Source organism: Sus scrofa, chromosome 1 (genome assembly GCF_054392235.1).
Source record: "Sus scrofa isolate SSC_HxYL_T2T_F1_AM1 chromosome 1, Sscrofa_HxYL_maternal_Yorkshire_Landrace_v2.0, whole genome shotgun sequence".
NCBI lineage: Eukaryota > Metazoa > Chordata > Mammalia > Artiodactyla > Suidae > Sus > Sus scrofa.
In genome coordinates, this window is record NC_139383.1 from 263,348,702 (window position 1) to 263,370,978 (window position 22,277).

General features: G+C 37.7%; 1 protein-coding gene across 9 annotated transcripts in view; it reads right to left on the bottom strand.

Annotated features, from left to right (window-relative positions):
- The window catches only part of SHOC1 (shortage in chiasmata 1), a 96,535-nt gene that overhangs the window by 25,506 nt on the left and 48,752 nt on the right, over positions 1–22,277 (bottom strand). For all 9 annotated transcript variants that reach the window (XM_084991954.1, XM_084991941.1, XM_084991962.1 and 6 more), the window contains 2 exons: positions 4,864–4,936; positions 101–170 (listed from right to left, as the gene is read on the bottom strand). In XM_084991954.1, the coding sequence (XP_084848080.1) occupies positions 101–170; positions 4,864–4,936 (143 nt within the window). The remainder of the gene's footprint in view (positions 1–100; positions 171–4,863; positions 4,937–22,277) is intronic.

The following is a 22,277-nucleotide window of genomic DNA, read 5'->3' on the forward strand; positions in this document are numbered from 1 at the left end:
TTTTATTAAATTTTTTTTTAAGTTAAGTACTAGGAGAAATTGTGCTTTTCTTGTGGCACTTTTATGTCTGCTCCCCAGAGATGAACAAATACATTTTTACCCATTGAAGACACCTTCGGATTCTAGAAAACCTTTTCTTTCATTTGAATGTAGGACTGTCACTGTCAAACCTGTTGGAAAAAAGAGTAATACAAAAATTTTTTTTTCAGTATTTTGTTCACATATATTTTTAGGTGTGTCATATATTTCACTACATAGAAATGATTTAAAGGTCTGTGAACAAGGAAATTGCTTAAAATACAATCTGCTGGATTATTTATCTAAGTCTAGGGAATCAGAAAGTTTGAGCTGTGGGCACTATTTCCAGTGTGTATTTAAGTCATGTGTATATAAACATAAAATTATGAATTTATTATATAAAATAATAAAATAGATAAAAAATTTAGTTTAAAATAACTAAATTAAACATTTGCCAATTCTGTTCGGGTCATTTTATTTTGCTAAAATTTATGATAGATCTTACCTTCTTTTTTTCTAGACAAAAATTTAATTATGTAACTAAATAGCAAGAGACTATATTTCAGTGTGGTAGGATTTTTTTTTTCCTTTCTACTGGCTACACAAGAAAAAGATTTATTGGATAGCACCTTTTCTATAGAATCACTCCTCCTTCTCAATTATAATTTGAATTACTTATATACCTAATTTTTAACAAAATATAATACATTACAAAAAAATTCTTTACCCCTATACAGTTTATTTTTGGTAGACATAATTAATTTAAGAAGAGCTTATTGTAGTTAAAATAAATTCTATATTCTATTAGTGTACTTTTGTTAACTGTAAAGTTTTAACTGTGATGTAATAATGATAGAGTAATTTCATGTTTACCTGACTTGATATGACAACAGTTTTGGTGGCAATAAGAAGGGAGTGAGTACTATTTTTCTTTTACAATTCATAAAATCTTATTATTTAAAATCTAATCTCCTTAAGTAATTTGTACTAGTTATGATCCCAAAGCAGATTATTTGCTGAGCACATTACTAGAATCTTTACGGAGATGGAAACACATCTTTATTTTCTAGCACTAGACAGAAAATAATACCTGAGTCCTAGAAACAGAGGATAGGTTTTTTAAAAAGCTTTGATTTCAATTTTATTTGTATTTACTTGTTTATTTACAAGTATCTATTGGTTCTGCTGATATTGTGATTTTACTAATTTACCAACATATTTATTCCATGTGGCAGGCACCAACTCAGGTTATGAGAATTTTTTTTAAAAAAGAGAAAAAAGGGAATAATACATGGTTCGTGAATACATACATTTTAAAATTTAAAACTGAGTTCCAGCTGCTGAAATTCTAAATAGGTAGAATAAAAATCAATATTTTGAAATATGATTTAAGGCCATTTCTCTTCTTAGAGTATATTACCCAGAAATTTCTAGTCTAAGAATTTCTGTTAGAACTCCAGATTCCTTTCTCTCCCAAATAAGGGCCAACTTAGAAAAACAAATTATCCACATAATTCAAACAAGGAATAGAAATCAAAGAGAATTAATTTGGATATTTCTTAAGTTATAAGGAGTAAAAACAGTTTAAAAAAAGAGAGTAAAAACATTTTTCAGTTTATAGAGTCGGTATTTTTGTGTCAGTAGACCTTGTTGAAATAAAACAGCAAGAGTAGTAATAATATGATCCCAATATCAAAAGAAATCGGGAAGCTCATCATGAAGCCTAGATAAGAACTGACAGACATATAGTAATAATTTGTCAATATATCTTAAGTGACATCATGGGGAAAGGTGTCTCCTTAAGTAGGTTTAAGTATGTATTTTTTTTCTGTGCGTCAGTAATATTTGTTCAGTTTATTCACAAAAATATTCCTTTGGTTATCCAAATCCTTTTGTTTTATAATGCTAACACCTTCTTCACTTTAAAAAATATTTCCAGTTACCCTAATTGTCCAGACAATTGGGGCAGTTTCAGCTCCACAACTGTTAGTATTGTTCTAGTTTTTTGGTCCTAGTAAGGACCTTGTGAATATAGTGAATATGAACTCATAGTCCCAGGACTGGAAAACTGAATGAAATAATAAGATTCAAGCTTGAAAATTTGGACTCTAATACATGATAACATAACATCATCAAGAAATGACATTGGGAGTTCCTGCCATGGTGCAGCGGAAATGAATCTGACTAGGAACCATGAGATTGCAGGTTCGATCCCTGGCCTCGCTCAGTGGGTTAAGGATCCATTGTTGCCATGAGCTGTGGTGTAGGTTGCAGATGTGGCTCGGATCTGATGTTGCCATGGCTGTCGCATAGGCTGGCGGCCACAGCTCCAATTGGACCCCTAGCCTGGGAACCTCCATATGCCATGGCTGCAGCCCTAAAAAGACAAAAAAAAAAAAAAATGATATTGTATAAGACTCTGCTTAAAAGAGCTTTCCATTCACATATTACTATAATTTAATAGTTTACTAACCACACTGAGAAGCGCAATATGCAAATATTGTGACAGTTTTCAGTTCCATCTTTTTCACTAATCTCAGTCTATATAAGGTATATAGAGAGGTATTCATTAGCTCATTTGCTTATTCAATAAATTTTTATTAAGTGCCTTCCATGTTTCAGGCTTTTCTTTTCTTTTCAGTTTTTTGGGCCGCAGTGTGCAGCAGCTTGATGTGAGATCTCAGTTCTCAGACCAGGGATGGAATCTGGGCCACAGTGGTGAAAGCACTGAATCCTAACCACTAGACCATCAGGGAACTCCCTTCTAGGCATTTTTGTGGGTACTGAAAATACACTTCAGGGCATGGTCATTCATTATCCTCCAGAAGCTGAAATTTTAGTAAGGAAAACAGACAAGACAATCAGTTATTATAGCCAGGATAGTAAGTAGTGCCGCAGAAGGATGCACATAAAACCCTGAGAGCACAGAGGAAAGGCATTTACATCAAGGTTTCCTAAACAAAAGTTTTAACTAATTTTTAAAGGATGTGTAAGAATTAGCATCCTAAAGAAGAGAGAAAAGCGTTATGATAGCCAGGAACAGGAGACAGGAAACACCATGATAAATAGTTTGTAGGGTTAGAGCAAAGAAATATTTTGGGAGATGGATGGCAAAAGATGCAGTTTATCGAAGGAAGATAAATAGTAAACAAAGAATGACACAGAGTGAAGGTGGTATTTTATTTTTAAGACTGAAAGGCTTGAAGATTAAGGGAGAGTCATTAGAGAGGAAGCCTGGCTAGAAAAGAACTGATGGAACGAAGTGTTTGAAATTTAGGAAGAGATGGGATCCACAGCTAAAAGCGAAAGACTGGCTTTTGAAGGGAGGAGGCTGACCTCTTCCATGGAGAAAGGAGGGAAGATAAAAGAATAGGAGAAATGAAGAGCAGTTTGGAGATGGTAGGGAAGAGCCAACCGAGGAGGATTCTTAATTAAAGGACATTAGACGGCATTATTCCCTTCTAAAAATGAGGAGATGAGAGGCATGTTAGGGGGTTTGTGGTACAGCCATTAGCATGATAGGAATGAGAACTAAGAACATATAGAAAGATTGTTCAGAGATATTAAAAGCACATATAAGTTCGGAGAAAATGATTTTGTACTGGTACTAAATCTATATGATTTTGTCCAATAATTCTCAGCAGCTCAGGTGTAAAGACAGAGAGATTAAATATCTTGATTGATTCAGAGTTGGAGATTAAGTGGAAGGTACATTAGAAGGACAAGACGGATTAAAGTGATGGTCACATCACCAAATATGGAAGGAGAAAAAATGAAACAAAAAGGAGTTGACAGTTTATAGATCTCTAGAATGCTGAAGATCATGAAAGAGCTAGAGGTGGCAAAATAATGTATCAGAGTTTAAAGTTCAGACGTAGGACATTTCTGCATTATCCCAAGGTCGACAGCAAAGCCAAGGAGTTAATATTATATCTGTTGTGAAGACCAATGAAACTATATAAGGTCGGAGGGTTGAATGAATGAATCATTCCCCTTAACGACACCTATGATAATGGCAAGACTAGGAGTAAAGAGAATACCATGAGCCAGGTACAAAACTGATGATGGTGGAGTAGTAGAGAGTGACATGGCAATATGTCATAGCCTCAAAGGATGGAGGAATAAAGTTTTGGAAAAAATAATGGAAACCAAGAAATGGCCTTCTCATCCCTATGAGGTACTGATACAAAGAGAGAGAAAATTAGCAGCTTCTGTATGAAAGGGATACAGGGAAAGCATTATCAAGGAGATGAAGAAGAAGAGTTTACATATGAACAATTGGGTTCCACAGCACAAGGTGGAAAGGGTTGGCAGAGAGGGCAGCAGTGGGTAGAACAGTTGAAGAATGACCCTGGAACAAGAGAGACCTAGATTCATGTCCTGATTCCCTTACTTACCAGCTGCGACTTTTGGCATAATACATAGCCTTTATGAATTTTAGCTTCTTCATTTGTAAAAACTGCATTTATAAAACTTAGTCATAAAGTTGTAAGTAGTCAATATTATTAGCAACAAGAAAACAATAAAATAAAATATAAATACAATTTTATTATATTTATAATAAAATATAATTCATAAAGTTGTAAGTAGTATTATTAGCAACAAGAAAAAACACAATATAATTATATTTATATTACAATGTACTTATATATACATTGTAATATATTTATATTGCAAACAGTCAGGATTGCTTTAAAAACTGACTAGATCCCATTGAGCTATATACTTATAAAATATGATTTTATGGTATTTTAATCATATCTTAATTAGAAACTTGGTTAGATCAATGTATTTTTATGTGTTCAAGCATTTCTTATCAAATGAAGCATAATTTAGAACTCCTACCTTCTATTTTGTTAAGGATTTTAATGAGTAAATGTTTTTCAGCATCTGAGTCCATTCTTATTATAATCAGCACCTGATTAAAAATAAGAATTTCATATATATGTAATATCTGAATGATTATTCTTTTTCATACTCTTACACAGTGACAAAATACAAACTTAACTGCTTACATGAGACAAATAAGATAACAAAGTAAATATTGTGTTGGAAAAGATGTCAGTGTTTAAACACAAAGGAATAAATTCTGTTAAGATCAAACATCAGTGAAGAGGGAGATTCCGTTGTGGCTCAGGGGGTTAAGAACCCCACTAGTGGAGTTCCTGTTGTGGCTCAGGGGAAGCGAATCTGACTAGTATCCATGAGCATGCGGGTTTGATCCCTGGCCTCGCTCAGTGGGTTAAGGATCCGGCATTGCCGTGAGCTGTGGTGTAGGTTGCAGATGCGGCTCGGATTCTGAAATACTCTGGCTGTGGTGTAGCCCAGCAGCTGTAGCTCCAATTTGACCCCTAGCCTGGGAACTTCCATGAGGATGTGGGTTCCATCCCTGACCTTGCTCAGTGGGATAAAGAATCCCCCATTGCCACGAGCTGTGGTGAAGGTCATAGACATGGCTCGGATCTGGCGCTGCTGTGACTGTGACACAGGCTGGCAGCTGCAGCTTGGATTTGACCTCCAGCCTGGGAACTTCCATATGCCATGGGTGCAGCCCTGAAAAGACAAAACAAACACAAAAAAAACAAAAACAAACAAGCAAATAAGTACCATTGATGAAGAAAATATTTTGGGGTGGGGCATTTTGAGCATTCCTCAAGTATTCCTGTATAGGTGACTCTATACATAAACAGTCTCTGCCCGTACTATTAGTGTTAACCAAGACGGTTTCCTTTTAAATTTATTTTATTGAAGTATAGTTGATTTACAATATTGTGTTAATTTCTTCTGTACAGCACAGTGAGTCAATTACACATATATATACGTTTTTTTTAAAAAATATTCCTTTCCATTATGGTGTATCATAGGATACTGAATATAGTTTCCTGTGCTATATTCTACAAGTAGGACCTTGTTGTTTATCCATTCTATATATAATAGTTTGCATCTGCTAACATCAAACTTCCAATTCCTCCCTCCCTTCCCCCGGCAACCACAAACCTGTTCTCTATATCTGTGAGTTTGTTTCTGTTTCATAGATAAGTTCATTTGTATTTCATTTCATTATTTTATTTTGTCTTTTGTCTTTTTAGAGCTGCACTCGTGGCATATGGAGGTTCCCAGGCTGGGGGTCTAATCGGAGCTACAGCTGCCAGCCTACACCACAGCAGCACAGGATCCCAGCTGCATCTGCGAACTACACCACAGCTCACAGAAACGCCAGATCCTTAACCCACTGAACAAGGCCAGGGATCGAACCCACAAGCTCATGGTTCCTAGTTGGATTCATTTCTGCTGTGCCATGACAGGAACTCCTGTCATATTTTAGATTCCACATATAAGTGATATCATATTGTATTTGTCTTTCTCTTTCTGACTTACTTCACTTAGTATGATGATCTCTAGGTCCCATCCACGTTGCTGTAAATGGTATTATTTCATTCTTTTTTATGGCTGAATAGTATTCCATTGTATATATGTACCACAACTATCCATTCATCTGTCAATGAACATTCAGGTTGTTTCCATGTCTTGGCTACTGTGCATAGTGCTGCTATGAACACTAGGGTGTATATATCTCTTTGAATTAAAGTTTATCCAGATATATGCTCAGGAGTGGGATTGCTGGATCATATGCCAACTCTATTTCTAGTTAGTTTTTTTTTTTTAGCCACACTGTGGCACGAGGAAATTTCCAGGCCAGAGACTGGACCTGAGCCAGAGCAGCAACCTGAGGCACTGCAATGACAACACTGGGTCCTTAACCTGCTGCACCACAAGGGAACTCCCATTTTTAGTTTTCTGAGGAACCTCCATACTGTTTTCCATAGTGGCTGCACCAGTTTACATGAACACAGACAGGTTTGAATTCCTGGAGAAAAGCATGATTTGCTGCTATACTTTCCTACTTACCATTATAGTTTTGTTTGTTTGTTTGTTTGTTTTTATTTTTTTTTAATGGAGTGGGTTTGGGGTGGGGATAACAGCTTATCCATAGGTTGTTCCCATATCTTGGCTATTTTAAAAAATGCTGCAATGAACATAAGAGTATATCTTTTCAAATTAATACTTTTGTAGTCTTTGGTCAACTGGGATAGGTGGATCATATGGTAGTTCTATTCTTAATTTTTTGAGGTATCTCCATATTGTTTTCCATAATGGCTGCACCAATTTACCTTCCCACCATCAGTATGTGAATGTCCCCCCCGCCTTCTTCTTCTTTTTTCTTTTTTTTTTTTGGTCTTTTCAGGGAAGCACCTGCAGCATACAGAAGTTCCCAGGGTAGGGGTTGAATTGGAGCTATAGCCACCAGCCTACACCACAGCCACAGCAATACCAGATCCTTAACCCACTGAGCGAGGCCAGGGATCGAACCCTAACCCTCATGGATACTAGTGGTTCTTAAATCTCTGAGCCACGGCAGGAACTCCTTATTGTAGTTTTGATTTGCATTTCCCTTATAATTAGTGATGCTGGACATCTCTTTATGTGCCTGTTGGCCACCTGTATGTACTCTTTGGAAAATGTCTGCTTAGCTCCTCTGCCTATTTTTAAGTTTTTGTTGTTGAGTTGTATGAATTCTTTACATATTTAGGATATTAAGCTCTTACTGAATATATGATTTGAAAATATCTTCTCCCATTCATTAGCTTTCCTTTTCATTTTTGTGATGGGTTTCTTTGTTTTGTGTGCAGAAGCTTTTTAATTTGATATAGTCCCATTTGTTTATTTTTGCTTTTGTTTCCCTTGCCTGAAGGGACCTATCTAGAAATATATTGCTAAAACTAATGTCAGAGTGCACTGCCTGTATTTTCTTCTAGGAGTTTTATGGTTTCAGGTCTTACATTCAAGTCCTTATTTCATTTTGAGTGGATTTTTGTGTATGGTGTGAGATAGTGGTCTATTCTCTCTCCATCTCTCAAGTGGCTGTCCAGTTTTCCCAACACCATTTATTGAAGAGACTATCCTTTCTCTATTGTATATTCTTTGCTTCTTAGTTGCAAATTAATTTTCCATATATGCATGGGTTTATTTCTGGTCTCAATTCTGTTCCATTGATCTATGTATCTGTTTTTCTGCCAATACCATGCTGTTTTTATTACTATACTTTGTAATTTCTCTTGAAATCAGAGAAGGTGGTATTTCTAAGTTTGTTATTTTTTCTTAGGATTGCATTGGCTAGTTAGGGTCTTTTATGGTTCCACATAAATTTTAGAATTTTTGTTCTCATTTCTGTGAAAAATGCCCTTGGGATTTTGATAGGGATTGCATTGAATGTATAGATTATTTTAGATAATACGGACATTTCAACAATGTTAATTCTTCTAATCCATGAACATAGAATATCTTTCCACTTATTTTTGTCTTCTTTAATGTCTTTCAACAATGTCTTATAGTTTCTGGTATATAGATCTTTCACCTCTTTGGTTAAATTTATTCCCAGTTATTTCTTTCTTTTTGTTGTGATTATAAATGGGATTGTTTTCTTAATTTCTCTTGCACTAGCTCATTGCTAGCATAGAAATGTAACAGACATTTATTTTTTTTAATGATTTTTATTTCTTCCATTATAGTTGGTTTACAGTGTTCTGTCAATTTCTACTGTAAGCAAGGTGACCCAGTCATACATACATATATATTCCTTTTCTCACAGTATCCTCCATCATGTTCCATCACAAGTGACTAGAAATAGTTCCCTGTGCTATACAGCAGGATTTCATTGCTTATCCAACTCCAAATGCAATAGTTTGCAACTATTAACCCCAGACTCCTAATCCACCCCACTTCCTCCCCCTTCCCCTTGGCAACCACAAGTCTATTCTCCAAGTTCGTGAGTTTTTTTTCTGTGGAAAGGTTCATTTGTGCCATATATTAGATTCTAGATATCAGTGATATCATATGGTATTTGTCTTTCTCTTTCTGACTTAGTTCACTTAGTAGGAGAGTCTCCAGTCCCATCCATGTTGCTACAAATGGCATTATTTTGTTCTTTTTTATGGCTGAGTAGTAGTCCATTGTATATATATATACCGCATCTTAATCCATTCATCTTTCAGTGGACATTTAAGTGTAACGGACATTTGTATGTTCATTTTGTACCCTGTTGCTTTACTATATACTGTATTTGTTTGTTATTTCTAATAGTTCTTTGGTGGTCTTTGGGTTTTTTTAAATATGAAATCATATCATCTGCAATAGTGATAGTTTTACTTCTTCCTTTCCATTTTGAATGCATTTTATTTCTTTTTATACCTAATTGCTTTGGCTAGAATTTCCAATACTATGTTGAGTAAGTGGTGAGAGTGGGCATCCTTGTCTTGTTCCTGATTTTAGAGAGCTAGCTTTTGGCCTTTCACCATGGAGTATGATGTTAGCTGTGGGTTTGTCATATATAACCTTTATCAAGTTGAGGTATATTCCCTCTACACCATTTTTTGAGATTTTTTTTTTAATCATAAATAGATGTTGAATTTTTTCAAATGCTTTTTCTGTCCACTGAGATAATCATATTTTTTTTTTATACTTCAGTTTGCTAAGGTGTATTACATTGATCGATTTGAAAATGTTTAACTATTGTCGTACTCCTGGAATAAATCCCACTTGATAATGGTATGTGAAACTTTTGATGTATTGTTGTATTTGATTTGCTATATTTTGTTAAGGATTTTTTGCATCTATGGTCATTATATATATATATATATATATATATATATATATATATATATATATGTTTTTTGTATTGTCTTTGTCTGATTTTGATATTAGGCTAATGTTGGCCTTGTAGTATGAGTTAGAAAGTATTCCCTCCTCTTAAATTTTTTGGAAGAGTTTGAAAAGGATGAGTATTAATTCTTCTTCGAATGTTTGGTCAAATTTACCATAAAGCCATCTGATCCTGGACTTTTGTGTTTTAGGAGGTTTTTGATTTTTCTTTCAATCTCTTTACTAGAGATGAATCTATTCAATTTTCTATTTCTTCATAATTCAGTCTTGGAAGATTGCCTGATTCTAAGAATTTTTCCATTTCTTCTAGGTTGTTCAATTTGTTGGTGAATAACTGTTTATAATATTCTCTTATAATTGTATTTTTGTGGTAGCTGTTGTTATTTTTCTCCTTTCTATTCTAATTTTATCAGAGCCTTCTCTCTTTTTTTAGTGAGTCCAGCTAAAAGTTTGTCATTTTTGTTTATCTTTTTGAAGAACCAGCTCTTAAGTTTCACTGATCTTTTCTATTGTCGTTTTAGTTTCTAATTTATTTACTTTTCCTCTAATCTTTATTATTTCCTTCCTTCTACTAACTTTGGGCTTCATTTGTTCTTTTTCTAGTTCCCTTAGGTGTAAGTTTATATTGAGACTTTTCTTATTTCTTGAAACAGGTTTGTATTGCTATAAATTTCCCTTCTGGTACTGCTTTTGCTTCATCCCATAGATTTTGGATATCATATTTTAATTTTAATTTGTCTTCAGGTTTTCTTTGAATTCTCCTTTGATTTCTTCATTGATCTAGTAGTTGTTCAGAAGCATGTTTTCAGTCTCCACATATCTGTGATGTTTTCAGCTTTCTCCTTATACTCTCATAGCATTGTGGTAAGAAAAGATTCCTGATATGATTTGTCTTCTTAAATTTATTGAGATTTGTTTTAGGTCTCTGAGAAAATTTCATGCACACTTGAGAAGAGTGTGTATTTTCCTGCATTTGAATGGAATGTTCTGTACCAACCTATCGAAGCCATCTGGAATAATGTTTCATGTAAGACCATTGTTTCCTTGTTGATTTTCTGTCTGGATGATTTATCTATTGATGTAAGGGGGGTGTTAAAGTCCTCTCCTATCATTGCGCTGCATCAGTTTCTCCCTTTAGGTCTGTTAATAATTGCTTTATGTATTTTGGTGCTCCTATGTTAGGAGTATATATATGACTAACTATTATGTCTTTTTGTTGAATTGTCCCCTTTATCATAATATAATGTCCATCTTTATCACTCATTACCTTTTTTTTTTGGCTTGAAGTCTATTTTGTGTGTTGTAAGTATGGCTACATCTGCTTTCTTTTGGCTGCCATTTGCTTGTAGTATCATCTTTCACCACCATTTTGAACCTGTGTTTGTCTTTAGAACTAAAGGGAGTCTCCTGGAGGCAGCAGAGAGTTAGCTCTTGTTTTGTTTTGTTTTTTTAATGAATGATTTTTTTCCATTATAGCTGGTTTACAGTGTTCCACCAATTTCTACTGTACAGCAAGGTGACCCAGTCACACATACATATATAAATTCTTTTTTCTCACATTATCATGCTCCATCATAAGTGACTAGATAAGCTCCCAGTGCTATACAGCAGGATCTCATTACTTATCCATTCAAAAGGCAACAGTTTGCATCTATTAACCCCAAATTCCCAGTCCATCCCACTCCCTCCCCCTCCCCCTTGGCAACCACAAGTCTGTTTTCCATGTCCATGATTTTCCTTCTGTGGAAAGGTTCATTTGTGCCATATATTAGACTCCAAATGTCAGTGATATCATATGGTATTTGTCTTTCTCTTTCTGACTTAGTTCACTTAGTAGGAGAGTCTCCAGTTCCATCCATGTTGCTGCAAATGGCATTATTTTGTTCTTTTTTATGGCTGAGTAGTATTCCATTATGCATATATACTACATCTTCTTAATCCATTCATCTGTTGATTGACATTTAGGTTGTTTCCATGTCTTGGCTATTGTGAACAGTGCTGTAATGAACATACAGGTGCATGTGTCTTTCTCAAGGAAAGTTTTGTCTGGATATATGCCCAGGAGTGGGACTGCTGGGTCATATGGTAGTTCTATATATAGTTTTCTAAGTTACCTCCATACTGTTTTCCACAGCAGTTTGTCGCAAGACATGTTTCTACAATATTTTCTTAGCCTCTTTGCTGAAAACTCTTATCTTGTCCTGCTTTACTTTACCCCATCTTCCGGCTTGAAAAACTGTCACAGTGACGGTGAATGTCTTAAGCTTAAGAACAAAGACCTAAGGGCATAAGTTATTCATAGGGTCAGCTGAATGAGGACTTAATGAGTTGGTCTTGGCAAATGGTGCCCAACGTGGGGCAGACAGGCAGGCACGAAGAATGAAGGACCCACGACTACAGAGGAATTTTTATTCACTGGAAGTGCTGTGGAGCCCTGAGAAGAAGGGAGGAATTTTGCGTGGCCACCCTAAAGAAATCCTGGGGATACGTTCCCTCTCTCAGGTATTTACGGGGTAACATGGTAAATAATGTAATTGCAGGAAACTATAGTCCTTACATTTGTTTGTTAGGACAACTCTTTAAAAAAGGGGGTGCAAAAACAAGTGAAAGAAAGCTTTTGGAACTTTTTCAGACTGTTGAGAAACATTGTGATTGGTTTCTTACATTAGAAACGTTAGATTTAAGGATATGGGAACCGGTAGGAATGGAACTTAGGATATTACATGATGAGGGCGTTCCAATTCCTGTGTCCATTTGGAGTACTTGGAGATTGATTAAGTCAGTTTTAGAACCTCTACAGACCACGGAGGACTTAGAGGAGAAAGAAGAAGGGTAGTTTACACCTTTGTTGGAGGAACCTAAATATACAGCCCCTGAACAAAATTATCAGAGGGAATATTTGGCTCCTGAGCCTCTGCATCAAATTTTGATTTTGATATTCCTCTATCACCTCCTATTAGGAGTGAGGTGACAAGGACTCATCAAGCCTCTACTTCTAGGGTTGTAAAGAAAATGAGCGCTATCCCTGAACACCACCTATCATCCATTCAACAGGGAACTTTACAGGCTCGAAGGGAAGGTGATTTGGATGCCATACATTTAGCCTTTCCAGTAACTGTCAGGGAGACAGTGGCTCCAGGCATTGATCCTGCCAACCCTGATAGAGTTTAAGAGTTCATTCATGAGCCCCTTCCTTTTAAAATTCTTAAAGAATTAAAACAAGTCGTTCAAAACTATTGTGTTAATTCTCCCCTTCCAAAAGGAATCATGCAGGGAGTAGCTGAAGGAAATTGTATGATTCCTGCTGATTGGCATAACTTAACCTATGCTGTGCTATTGCCTAGCGAATATTTGCAATTTAAGTCTTGGTGGCAAGATCATGTGCAAATTACTGCTAATTGTAATCAGGCTCAAAATCTTCCAATCACAATGGAACAATTGTTAGGGATTGGTCCTTGGAGTAATCTTCAAGATCAAATGAGAATGAATGATTTGGCTATTGAACATATTAGACAATGTTGCTTAACAGCATGGGATAAAATTGAATCTAAGGGTCAAATAAATACTTCTTTTCAAAAGATCCTACAAGGCCCTAAGGAAACTTATACTGAATTTCTAGCTCATTTACAAGAGGCATTAAAACTACAAATTGCTAACTCTGAAGTGTCTGATACTATTTTCAATTGTTAGTATATAAAAATGCAAATACTGATTGTGAAAAGGCCATAGGATTTTTAAAAGGAAAAGCCAACACTGCTGAATATATTAAAGCCTGTTAGGGAGTGGGGACTGAGTCCTTTAAGGCCTCAATGCTAGCCCAAGCAATGGCTAATTTAAAGGTTAAAGACAAATTTTCAAAAAAATGTTTTAATTGTGACAAGACAGGACATACTAAAAAATAATGCCGTGCTCCTCCAGGAGCCCGACCCCCTTCCCACGGGAATATTGATGCGATTAGAAAATATTCTCGAATGGCTTTTTTTCCCAATAATGTCACAAAATCTTTGTCTCCATACCTGGACCTGATGGCACAACTTATTCTAAAAGGTCATACTCATTGTGTACAAATGTCTGGAAAAGATTTAAATCATGTAATTGTTAGTTTAACTGTTAAGGAAATCCAAAATTGTTTTCAAAACCATATAGGTTGGCAAATTGCCTTTGCAGATTATGTAGGATCAATAGATCATCATTATCCAAAAAACCCTATTTTACAATTTATAAAGCGAACTCAATGGATTCTCCCCAAAAAAGTGAAGGATTCACCCATCATTAAAGCCCCTGTGATCTTTACTGATGGGACTAGTAAAGGGAAGGCCGGATATGTGGCTAATCAATCTAAAATTATATAAATGCCTGGCCTTTCTGCCCAACAGGCTGAACTAACTGCTGTAATCCATGCCTTGAGGGACTATCCTGAGCCAATCAATATTCTTTCTGATTCGGCATACGTAGTTCATGCTGCCAAAATGACTGAAACTGCTGCCATTAAACAAAATTTACCTATCTTGTTATTTGACTTGTTTACAGAATTACAAACTGTTGTAAGGGAAAGAAGATATCCATTTTCTATTACTCAATTCAGAGCACATACTAATTTACCCAGGCCTCTAGTTACAGGAAATAAAGAAACTGACCGCTTGGTGACACCTGTGTTACAGGACGCTCAACATTTTCAAGATTTAACACATGTAAATGTTCGAGGCCTTAAAAAGAGATTTGGAATAACATGGGCTAAAGCTAAGACAATTGTATGTCAATGTCCTGCATGTCAAATTATTAACAATCCTTCTCAATCCAAACCTGGAGTTAACCCTAGGGCACTTGTCCCAAATGCTCTCTGGCAAATGGATGCCACTCATTATTCATCTTTTGGAAAATTGTCATTTATTCATGTGTGTATTGACACTCTAATAAATTTATTTGGGCTACTGCTCAATCTGGTGAATCTGCTAAACATGTTATTCGTCATTTATATGCCTGTTTTGCAGTCATGGGCCTGCCACAAGCAATTAAAACTGATAATGGGCCAGTTTATATTGGTTCTCAACTTAAAATATTCCTGGATACCCGGTATATTGCTCACTCCACTGGCCTCCCTTACAACCCCCAAGGACAGGCTATTGTGGAACAAGCCAATTTATATGTAAAACAGGCTCTTCAAAAACAAAAAGGGGGAGACACAGAAATAGTTAAGTCACAACAAACACTTTTAAACAAAAGCTTATTCACTTTAAATTTTTTAAATTTGGCCTCTGATGAAAAAAATGGCTGCAAAAAAACATTTTAATACAGAAGAAAATAAAATTAACTTTCCTCAGGCTGAACAGCCCTTGATTTGGTGGTAGGATCCCTTAACAAACGTCTGGTCCCAGGGAAAACTTATTACGTGGGGTAGGGGATATGCTTGTATTTCACCAGGTCATGGATTACAACCTGTTTGGATTACACCGAGAAGAATCAAACCATATCATGAACGAGCCCATGAAGCATCCCTCGACCCTGGACCCCAGAAGAAGGATGATGGACGAGAACATACTGAAGAGACCCAGATTCATGATTTGGGATCCAGAGCTGCCCACCATGGATATAGCAGCGATGTCCGTGACACCAACTCGTGTGTCACTGCCACAGACCCGAAGGGCTCATCTTCCCACTTGGGGTCAGATCAAACATCTAACCCAAGAAGCTGAAAATCTACTAAGAAGAGAAGGAAAGCCTCTCACTCCAAATAATTTGGTCCTAGCTGTCTTTACTTTAGTTTCTATCACAGTGAGTATTCCCTTAGCAGCATCTGGAGAAACTAATTACACCTAATGGGCCTATGTCCCCAATCCTTTATTGAGACCTGTGGAATGGGTTGAGACTCCAGTGCATATATTTATCTATTAGTGATTTCTCCTGGGTCCCTGGGCTGGAAGATGACAAACTGCCCTGTTCAAAAAAAAAAAGAAGGGATACCTTTTAATCAAATTTTAAAGTTTAAAAATTGGCTGATTGGTATTGGGAAAAAAAAAAACAAAAAACCTTATGTTTAACTCCTGAACCTCAAATGTGGCTTTCAGGAAATTTAAATATGCCCACCAGTGAAGATTTACATTTAGTTACAGGCTGGAGTTTCGCTTACCGTCAGGTGAAACCAGTTAATATGGAGATGCCTGACAGGACTTTATGTCCCTTAAAAAGGACAGATACCTTCAAGAGAATGAAAAATCAAATTCATTGGAATACATGCAGGGCAATGGAGGGGATCATACTGGTTAATGGTTCCTGTGGAACTGTATGGGATTGGTCCCCTAAGGGGAGGCCAATTCCTGTCTGTTTGGGCCATCAACCTCTGTGTTCTGCTAATGAATTACTCTCTTGGATGGTCTCCAGCCAATCAAGCCAACAAAAAATAATAATTAAAGCCAAAAGCCCCATACATTGAAAAGATTCTGGCCTTGTGCCTCCCTATCCTCAATTTGATAATAGCAAATCTCAAATTGACTTGTGGAAGATTACTCTTAACTTTTAAAAATACTCAAACTGGGATGGAAATTATACTTATAAAAAGTCAAAAAGGAAAATCAATTAATCTTTTACTTCTTATTGTGTTACTCCCTATGAGTACAATTCTAGAGTAACATCATGGAAACAAGTTAAGAGACATTTATGAGATCACTTGGTTAAGTTAACTCTGGATATATAAAAAACTGCAGACTAGAGTCCTGAGTATTCAAAAGGCCTCTCTACAAAATATACCTCATAAAGAGGTACTGGATAATATTCTAGAAGATTTAGAAATAATTAATCCTTCAAAATGGTTTAAAGATTTTTGTGGAAGAATAATCTGATCATTAATTGCATTTCTAGGATTCTTAATAATTTTCTATTTAGTCTATAGATACACAAAGCAAGCAATCCAAGAAGTAATGAAGAAAGAAATTGCAAGATCTACTTTTGTCCTCCCACAAAAACAAAAAGGGGGAGATGTCTCGAGACATGTTTCTACAATATTTTCTTATTAGCCTCTTTGCTGAAAACTCTATCTTGTCCTGCTTTACTTTACCCCATCTTCCAGCTTGAAAAACTGTCACAGTGACGGTGAATGACTTAAGCTTAAGAACAAAGACCTAAAGGCATAAGTTATTCGTAGGGTCAGCTGAATGAGGACTTAATGCGTTGGTCTCAGCAGTGGTTGTACCAATTTACACTGCCACCAATAGTGCAGTAAGGTTCCCTTTTCTCCACATCCTCTCCAGCATTTATTTGTGGACTTATTAATGATGGCCATTCTGACTGGTGTGAGGTGGTACCTCATATAAGTTTTGACTTGCATTTCTGTAATAATCAGTGATGTTGAGTATTTTTTCATGTGCTTGTTGGCCATCTGCATACCATCTTTGGAGAAATGTCTACATAGGTCTTTTGCCATTTTTCAATTGGGTTGTTGGCTTTTTTGCTGTTGAGTTGTATAAGTTGTTTGTATATTGCAGCGATTAAGCCCTTGTCAGTTGCATCATTTGAAACTATTTTCTCCCATTCTGTAAGTTGTCTTTCTGGTTTTTTTTATGGTTTCCTTTGTTGCGCAAAATCTTGTCAGTTTGGTTAGTTCCCATTGGTTTATTTTTGCTTTTATTTCTATTGCCTTGGGAGACTGACCTGAGAAAACATTCATAAGGTTGATGTCAGAGAATGTTTTGCCTATGTTCTCTTCTAGGAGTTTTATGGTGTCTTGTCTTATGTTTAAGTCTTTTGTGTGTGTGTGTGTGTGTGTGTGTGTCTGTGTGTGTGTGTGTGTGTTTAAGTCTTTAAGCCAATCTGAGTTTATCTTTGTGCATGGTGTGAGGGTGTGTTCCAGTTTCACTAATTTACATGGGGCTGTCCAGTTTTCCCAGCACCATTTGCTGAAAGAGTCTCTTTTTCCCATTTTATATTCTTGCCTCCTTTGCTGAAGATTAATTGACTGTAGGTGTCTGGGTTCATTTCTGGGCTCTCTATTCTGTTCCATTAGTTTGTATGTCTGACTTGGTACCAGTACCACACTGCCTTGATTACTGTAGTTTTATAATATTGTCTGAAGTCTGGGAGATTTAGGCCTCCTGCTTGGTTTTTGTTCCCTCAGGATTGCTCTGGCAATTCTGGGTCTTTTGTGGTTCCATATAAATTTTTGGATTGTTTGTTCCAGTTCCGTGAAAAATGTCATGGGTAATTTGATAGGGATTGCACTGAATGTATAGATTGCTTTGGGTAGTATGGCCATTTTTACAATATTAATTTTTCCAACCCAGGAAGCATGGAATATCTTTCCATTTCTTTGAATCCTCTTTAATTTCCTTGATTAATGTTTTATAGTTCTCAGCATGTAAGTCTTTCACCTCCTTGGTCAGGTGTATTCCCAGGTATTTGATTTTTTGGGGTGCAATTTTAAATGGCATTGTGTTTTTGTATTCCTTTTCTAATGTTTCACTGTTAGTATACAGCAGGAGGGCGGGTGTTTTCCCAGGGGGGTGAAGCCCACAACGGATAGTGCTCAGTTGCAGTGCCCTCTTTTATTTTTTTTTTTCTTTTTCTTTTGCTGACCCCTGAGATGACTGGGGCCACAGGTGGAGCCCACTCACAGGACCCCAGTGGTGGAAGACCACGCTTCCCTCTGGCCTCCAAGATGACTGCCAAGGTCCATTCCTGCCACCTGTAGATCAGGGACGCACTTAGCCTCCTGCTGCCCTTAGCCCACACAAGAGGTGCCTGGCCACCTGCAGCCTGTGCAAGAAGCACCCAGTCTCCCGTAGCCCAGAGCATGTGGCTTCTTGCCACCTGTAGCCTGCATCAGAGGCGCCCTGCTCTCTGAGAGCCTGGGCATGCACAGGGAGATGCCTGTAGTGGCCCGCCCCTCCTCCTCTCACCTCCCCAACAACGGAGCCTTGCTTCGCTGGTGGGCCCCGACCCCCTCCTGGGTTCTCTCTACCGTGACTTTCCACTCTCCGTCCTATAGCACACCACTCTCCAGCCCGTTACACACAGCTCCTTAGCCCCTCAGGCTGTCCCTACACATACAACCCTAGTCCTCTTCCCAGAACTGACCTCAGGAACCTGTCTCAGCACGCAGCCCCCGCCCAAGTGTCTCAGGCTGTGGTGTCCAAGGAGGTGGTACAGATGATCTTGCGGCCCCCACTCTACTTTGCCTTCCTCAGTCTAGCTACTGCGCTTTTCTCTGCGACTTTGAGGTCCCTCTGTCTTGGCTGATCTCCCCGCTGGTTAGGCAGCTTCCCAGGGTATGGGTTCCTTTTCTCCTTCACAGCTCCCACTCAGGAATGCTAGTCCTGTCTTGATTCTTTTTTTCTCTCTTTTTCTTTTGTTTTGCCCAATCAAGTCAAGAGTTTCTTGCCCTTTTTGGAGGTTTATGTTCTTCCGCCAGCATTCAGTCGATGTTCTATGTGAATTGTTTTACATCTTACTCTGCTGCCACTTGATCCTCTCTAGCTCTTGGTTTTCGATCCATCCTGCCACTTTGTTTCTTTTGATTGGTGAATTCAACCCATTTACATTTGGGGGGGTTATTGATAGATGAGAACTTGGTATTGCCATTCTATCTTTTGTTTTCTGGTTGCTCCATATCTCCATTGTTTCTTTTTCCTTGTTTCTGTTTGGCATTTTGGTTTGGTAGCTTTCTATGACATTTTTCTCAGTTCTTTTTTTTTTTTTTTTATGCTTTATGTCTCTGTGCTAGATTTATGCGTGGTAGTTACCATGAAATTTGTGTAAAATGTTTCATAGGTTAAATAGTCCTTTTCTGCTGATACAATTTTATCTTCATTTTCTACACAGGTTCTCTTTTCCTCTTCCCTTTTTAGGTTTTTGTTGTCTCAAATTGTCCCTTTTTTTTTTTTTTTTTTTTTTTGGTCTTTCTTGCTATTTCTTTGGGCCGCTCCCCGTGGCATATGGAGGTTCCCAGGCTAGGGGTCGAATCGGAGCTGCAGCCCCTGGCCTACGCCAGAGCCACAGCAACGCGGGATCCGAGCCGTGTCTGCAACTTACACCACAGCTCACAACAACGCCGGATCCTTAACCCACTGAGCAAGGGCAGGGACCGAACCCGCAACCTCATGGTTCCTAGTCGGATTCGTTAACCACTGCGCCACGACGGGAACTCCGAATTATCCCTTTTTATATTGTGTTCATTACCAAGTTGAAGTTGCCATAGTTTCTTTCCTGATACAATAAAGTGCTTAAAAACCTTTTTTGATAGAGTTGCAATTTTCTGCTTCTCCTTGTCTATTTATTACCTTACTTGAAGTTGTATGTACTTTTGCCTTTTTGTTTCTGGTAGAAGAGCTCCTTTTCAACATTTCTTATAAAGCAGGGCTAGCACTGATAAAATTCCTCAGCTTTTGTTTGTCTAGGAAAACCCATATTTTTCCTTCATGTCTGAATTATCATTTTGTTAGTGTTCTTGCATGACCATTTTTGTCTTTCAGTATTTTGAGAATGTCATTCTACTTCCTCCTGGCCTATGAGATTTCTGCTGAGAAATCTGCTGAGAGCTTAAAAGATATTCCTTTGTAGGTTGCCAACCTTTTTTCACTGGCTGCATTTAAAATTCTTTTTTTATTGACTTTTGACAGTGTCATGGAGAAGATCTTTTTGCATTGAGGTAATTTGGTGTTCTCCTTAGCTTCAAAGACTTGTATATCCTGTTCCCTTTCCAGATTTGGGAAGTTTTCAACTATGATTTCTTTAAATAAACTCTATGATACCTTCTCTGTTTCATCTCCTTCTGGGATAACCTTTACTCTAATGTTGCTCTTCCTAAAAGAGTCAGATAGCTTTCATAGAATTTTCTCTTTTTTAAGATCTTTTTTTTTTTTTTTTTTTTTTTTTTGCTTTTTTAGGACTGCACTTGCGGCATGTGGAGGTTCCCAGGCTAGCAGTCAAATTGAAGCTATAGCTGCTGGCCTACACCACAGCTACAGCCACAGCCGCATCAGATCCGAGCCATGTCTGCAACCTGCACCACAGCTCAAGGCAAAGCCGGATCTTTAACCCACTGAGTGAGGCCAGGGATTGAACCTGTAACCTCATGGTCCCTAGTTGGATTTGTTTCCGCTGCACCACGATGGGAACTCCAGGAACTCCCTTTTTTTAAGGTCTTAATTCTTTTCTCTTTTCTACCTGTATCATTTCTAGATTTTTATCTTTGAGCTCACTAATTCTCTCTTCTATATGATATGCTCTATTTTCAATGCTTTCTAATGCTATCTTCATCTCATTTATTGAGTTCCTCAGCTCCAGAATTTGGTTCTTTTTTAGTTTCAGGCTCTTTGTTCTTCTGTTCATTAATTTTATTCCTGAGCTCATATAACTTCCTCTTTGAGTTTTCTTGTGCCTTGTTGAATTTCTTCATGACAGCTATGTTGAATTCTCTATCAGTCAGACTGCAATATTCCATGACTTTAAGTTTGGTTTCTGGTGAACTGTCATTTCGTTTTTGTGATTCAGTGTTACTGTAGTTCTTCATGATGCTTGATAAGTTGTTCCTCAGCTGGCACATTTGAAGTAGTGAACAACTTTCTTCTTTAGGTAAAAATAATTGTTTTTACTTGATTCTAATGAACAATTCACAAATTAGAGGCCTTTCTTTTATTTTCCAGTAGGTGGCACCATAGAACAAGTTTTTGGTTCCTGTTACCTGGGCTGCCTCTGGTTGTATTGGCACTTTCTGCCCCGCAAAGTCTCTGTCAGAACTGTCACCCAGGGCATAAGTTATCACTGCTTGTGCCTCCAGGGTTGTTGGTGCCTTGCTGTTGCTGGAATCACTGGTGTCACTGCCTGAGGTACCAAGTTGGTGGCCTCATCTGGGATCCCCTTAGTCACAGGCTCTGTCACTGTGGTGGGGAGGACAGCAGGGGGTAGGACGTAGGATCACGTGCACCTCTGCCTGGTCTGGTCTTGTCAGGTTTCTGGGCTCGCCTACTGCAGCTGGAGGGTGGGTAGCCAGAGTTGCGGGCCCCTCTGCAGCTGGAGTGTGTAACAGGCTTTTGTTGCCACTACTGCCCAGTTATTTGTGGCTGCTGGCTCCATTGCAAGTGGGAGGCTGGGGTCATGTGTGCTACCACCCTTGCTGCTATTGGGTTCTCTGGGTCTGTGGGCTCAGCTGCCACAGCCCAGGGGCTAGAACTGCAGTGACTGACTATGCTGATCCCCAAGTTCTACCTCTTCTATGTATTCCATTCCACCCACCTTGAGATGTATAGATGTGTAGAATGCTCCAGTGTTCTGGTGTGTTGGGCAGAGGCACTTTTGTTGAGTTGTGGATGTTTTACTGGTTGTAGATTGAAGGGGAGAGACAAAGAGAGCATCTCATCCTGTCATGATGCCGACATAACTCCCCACTTCTAAATTTCTTACTAATTGGTTTAATACACTTTAAAGACTTAAGCAAGTTACCCAAGTAACCATAGAGTAGGAGGGAGAGAGAGAAAAACGAAGAAAAAGGCCAAATTTATTTGCATATTTAGTGTAAAGCATTTCAGATGCTTTTCTGCTTTAAAAGATTT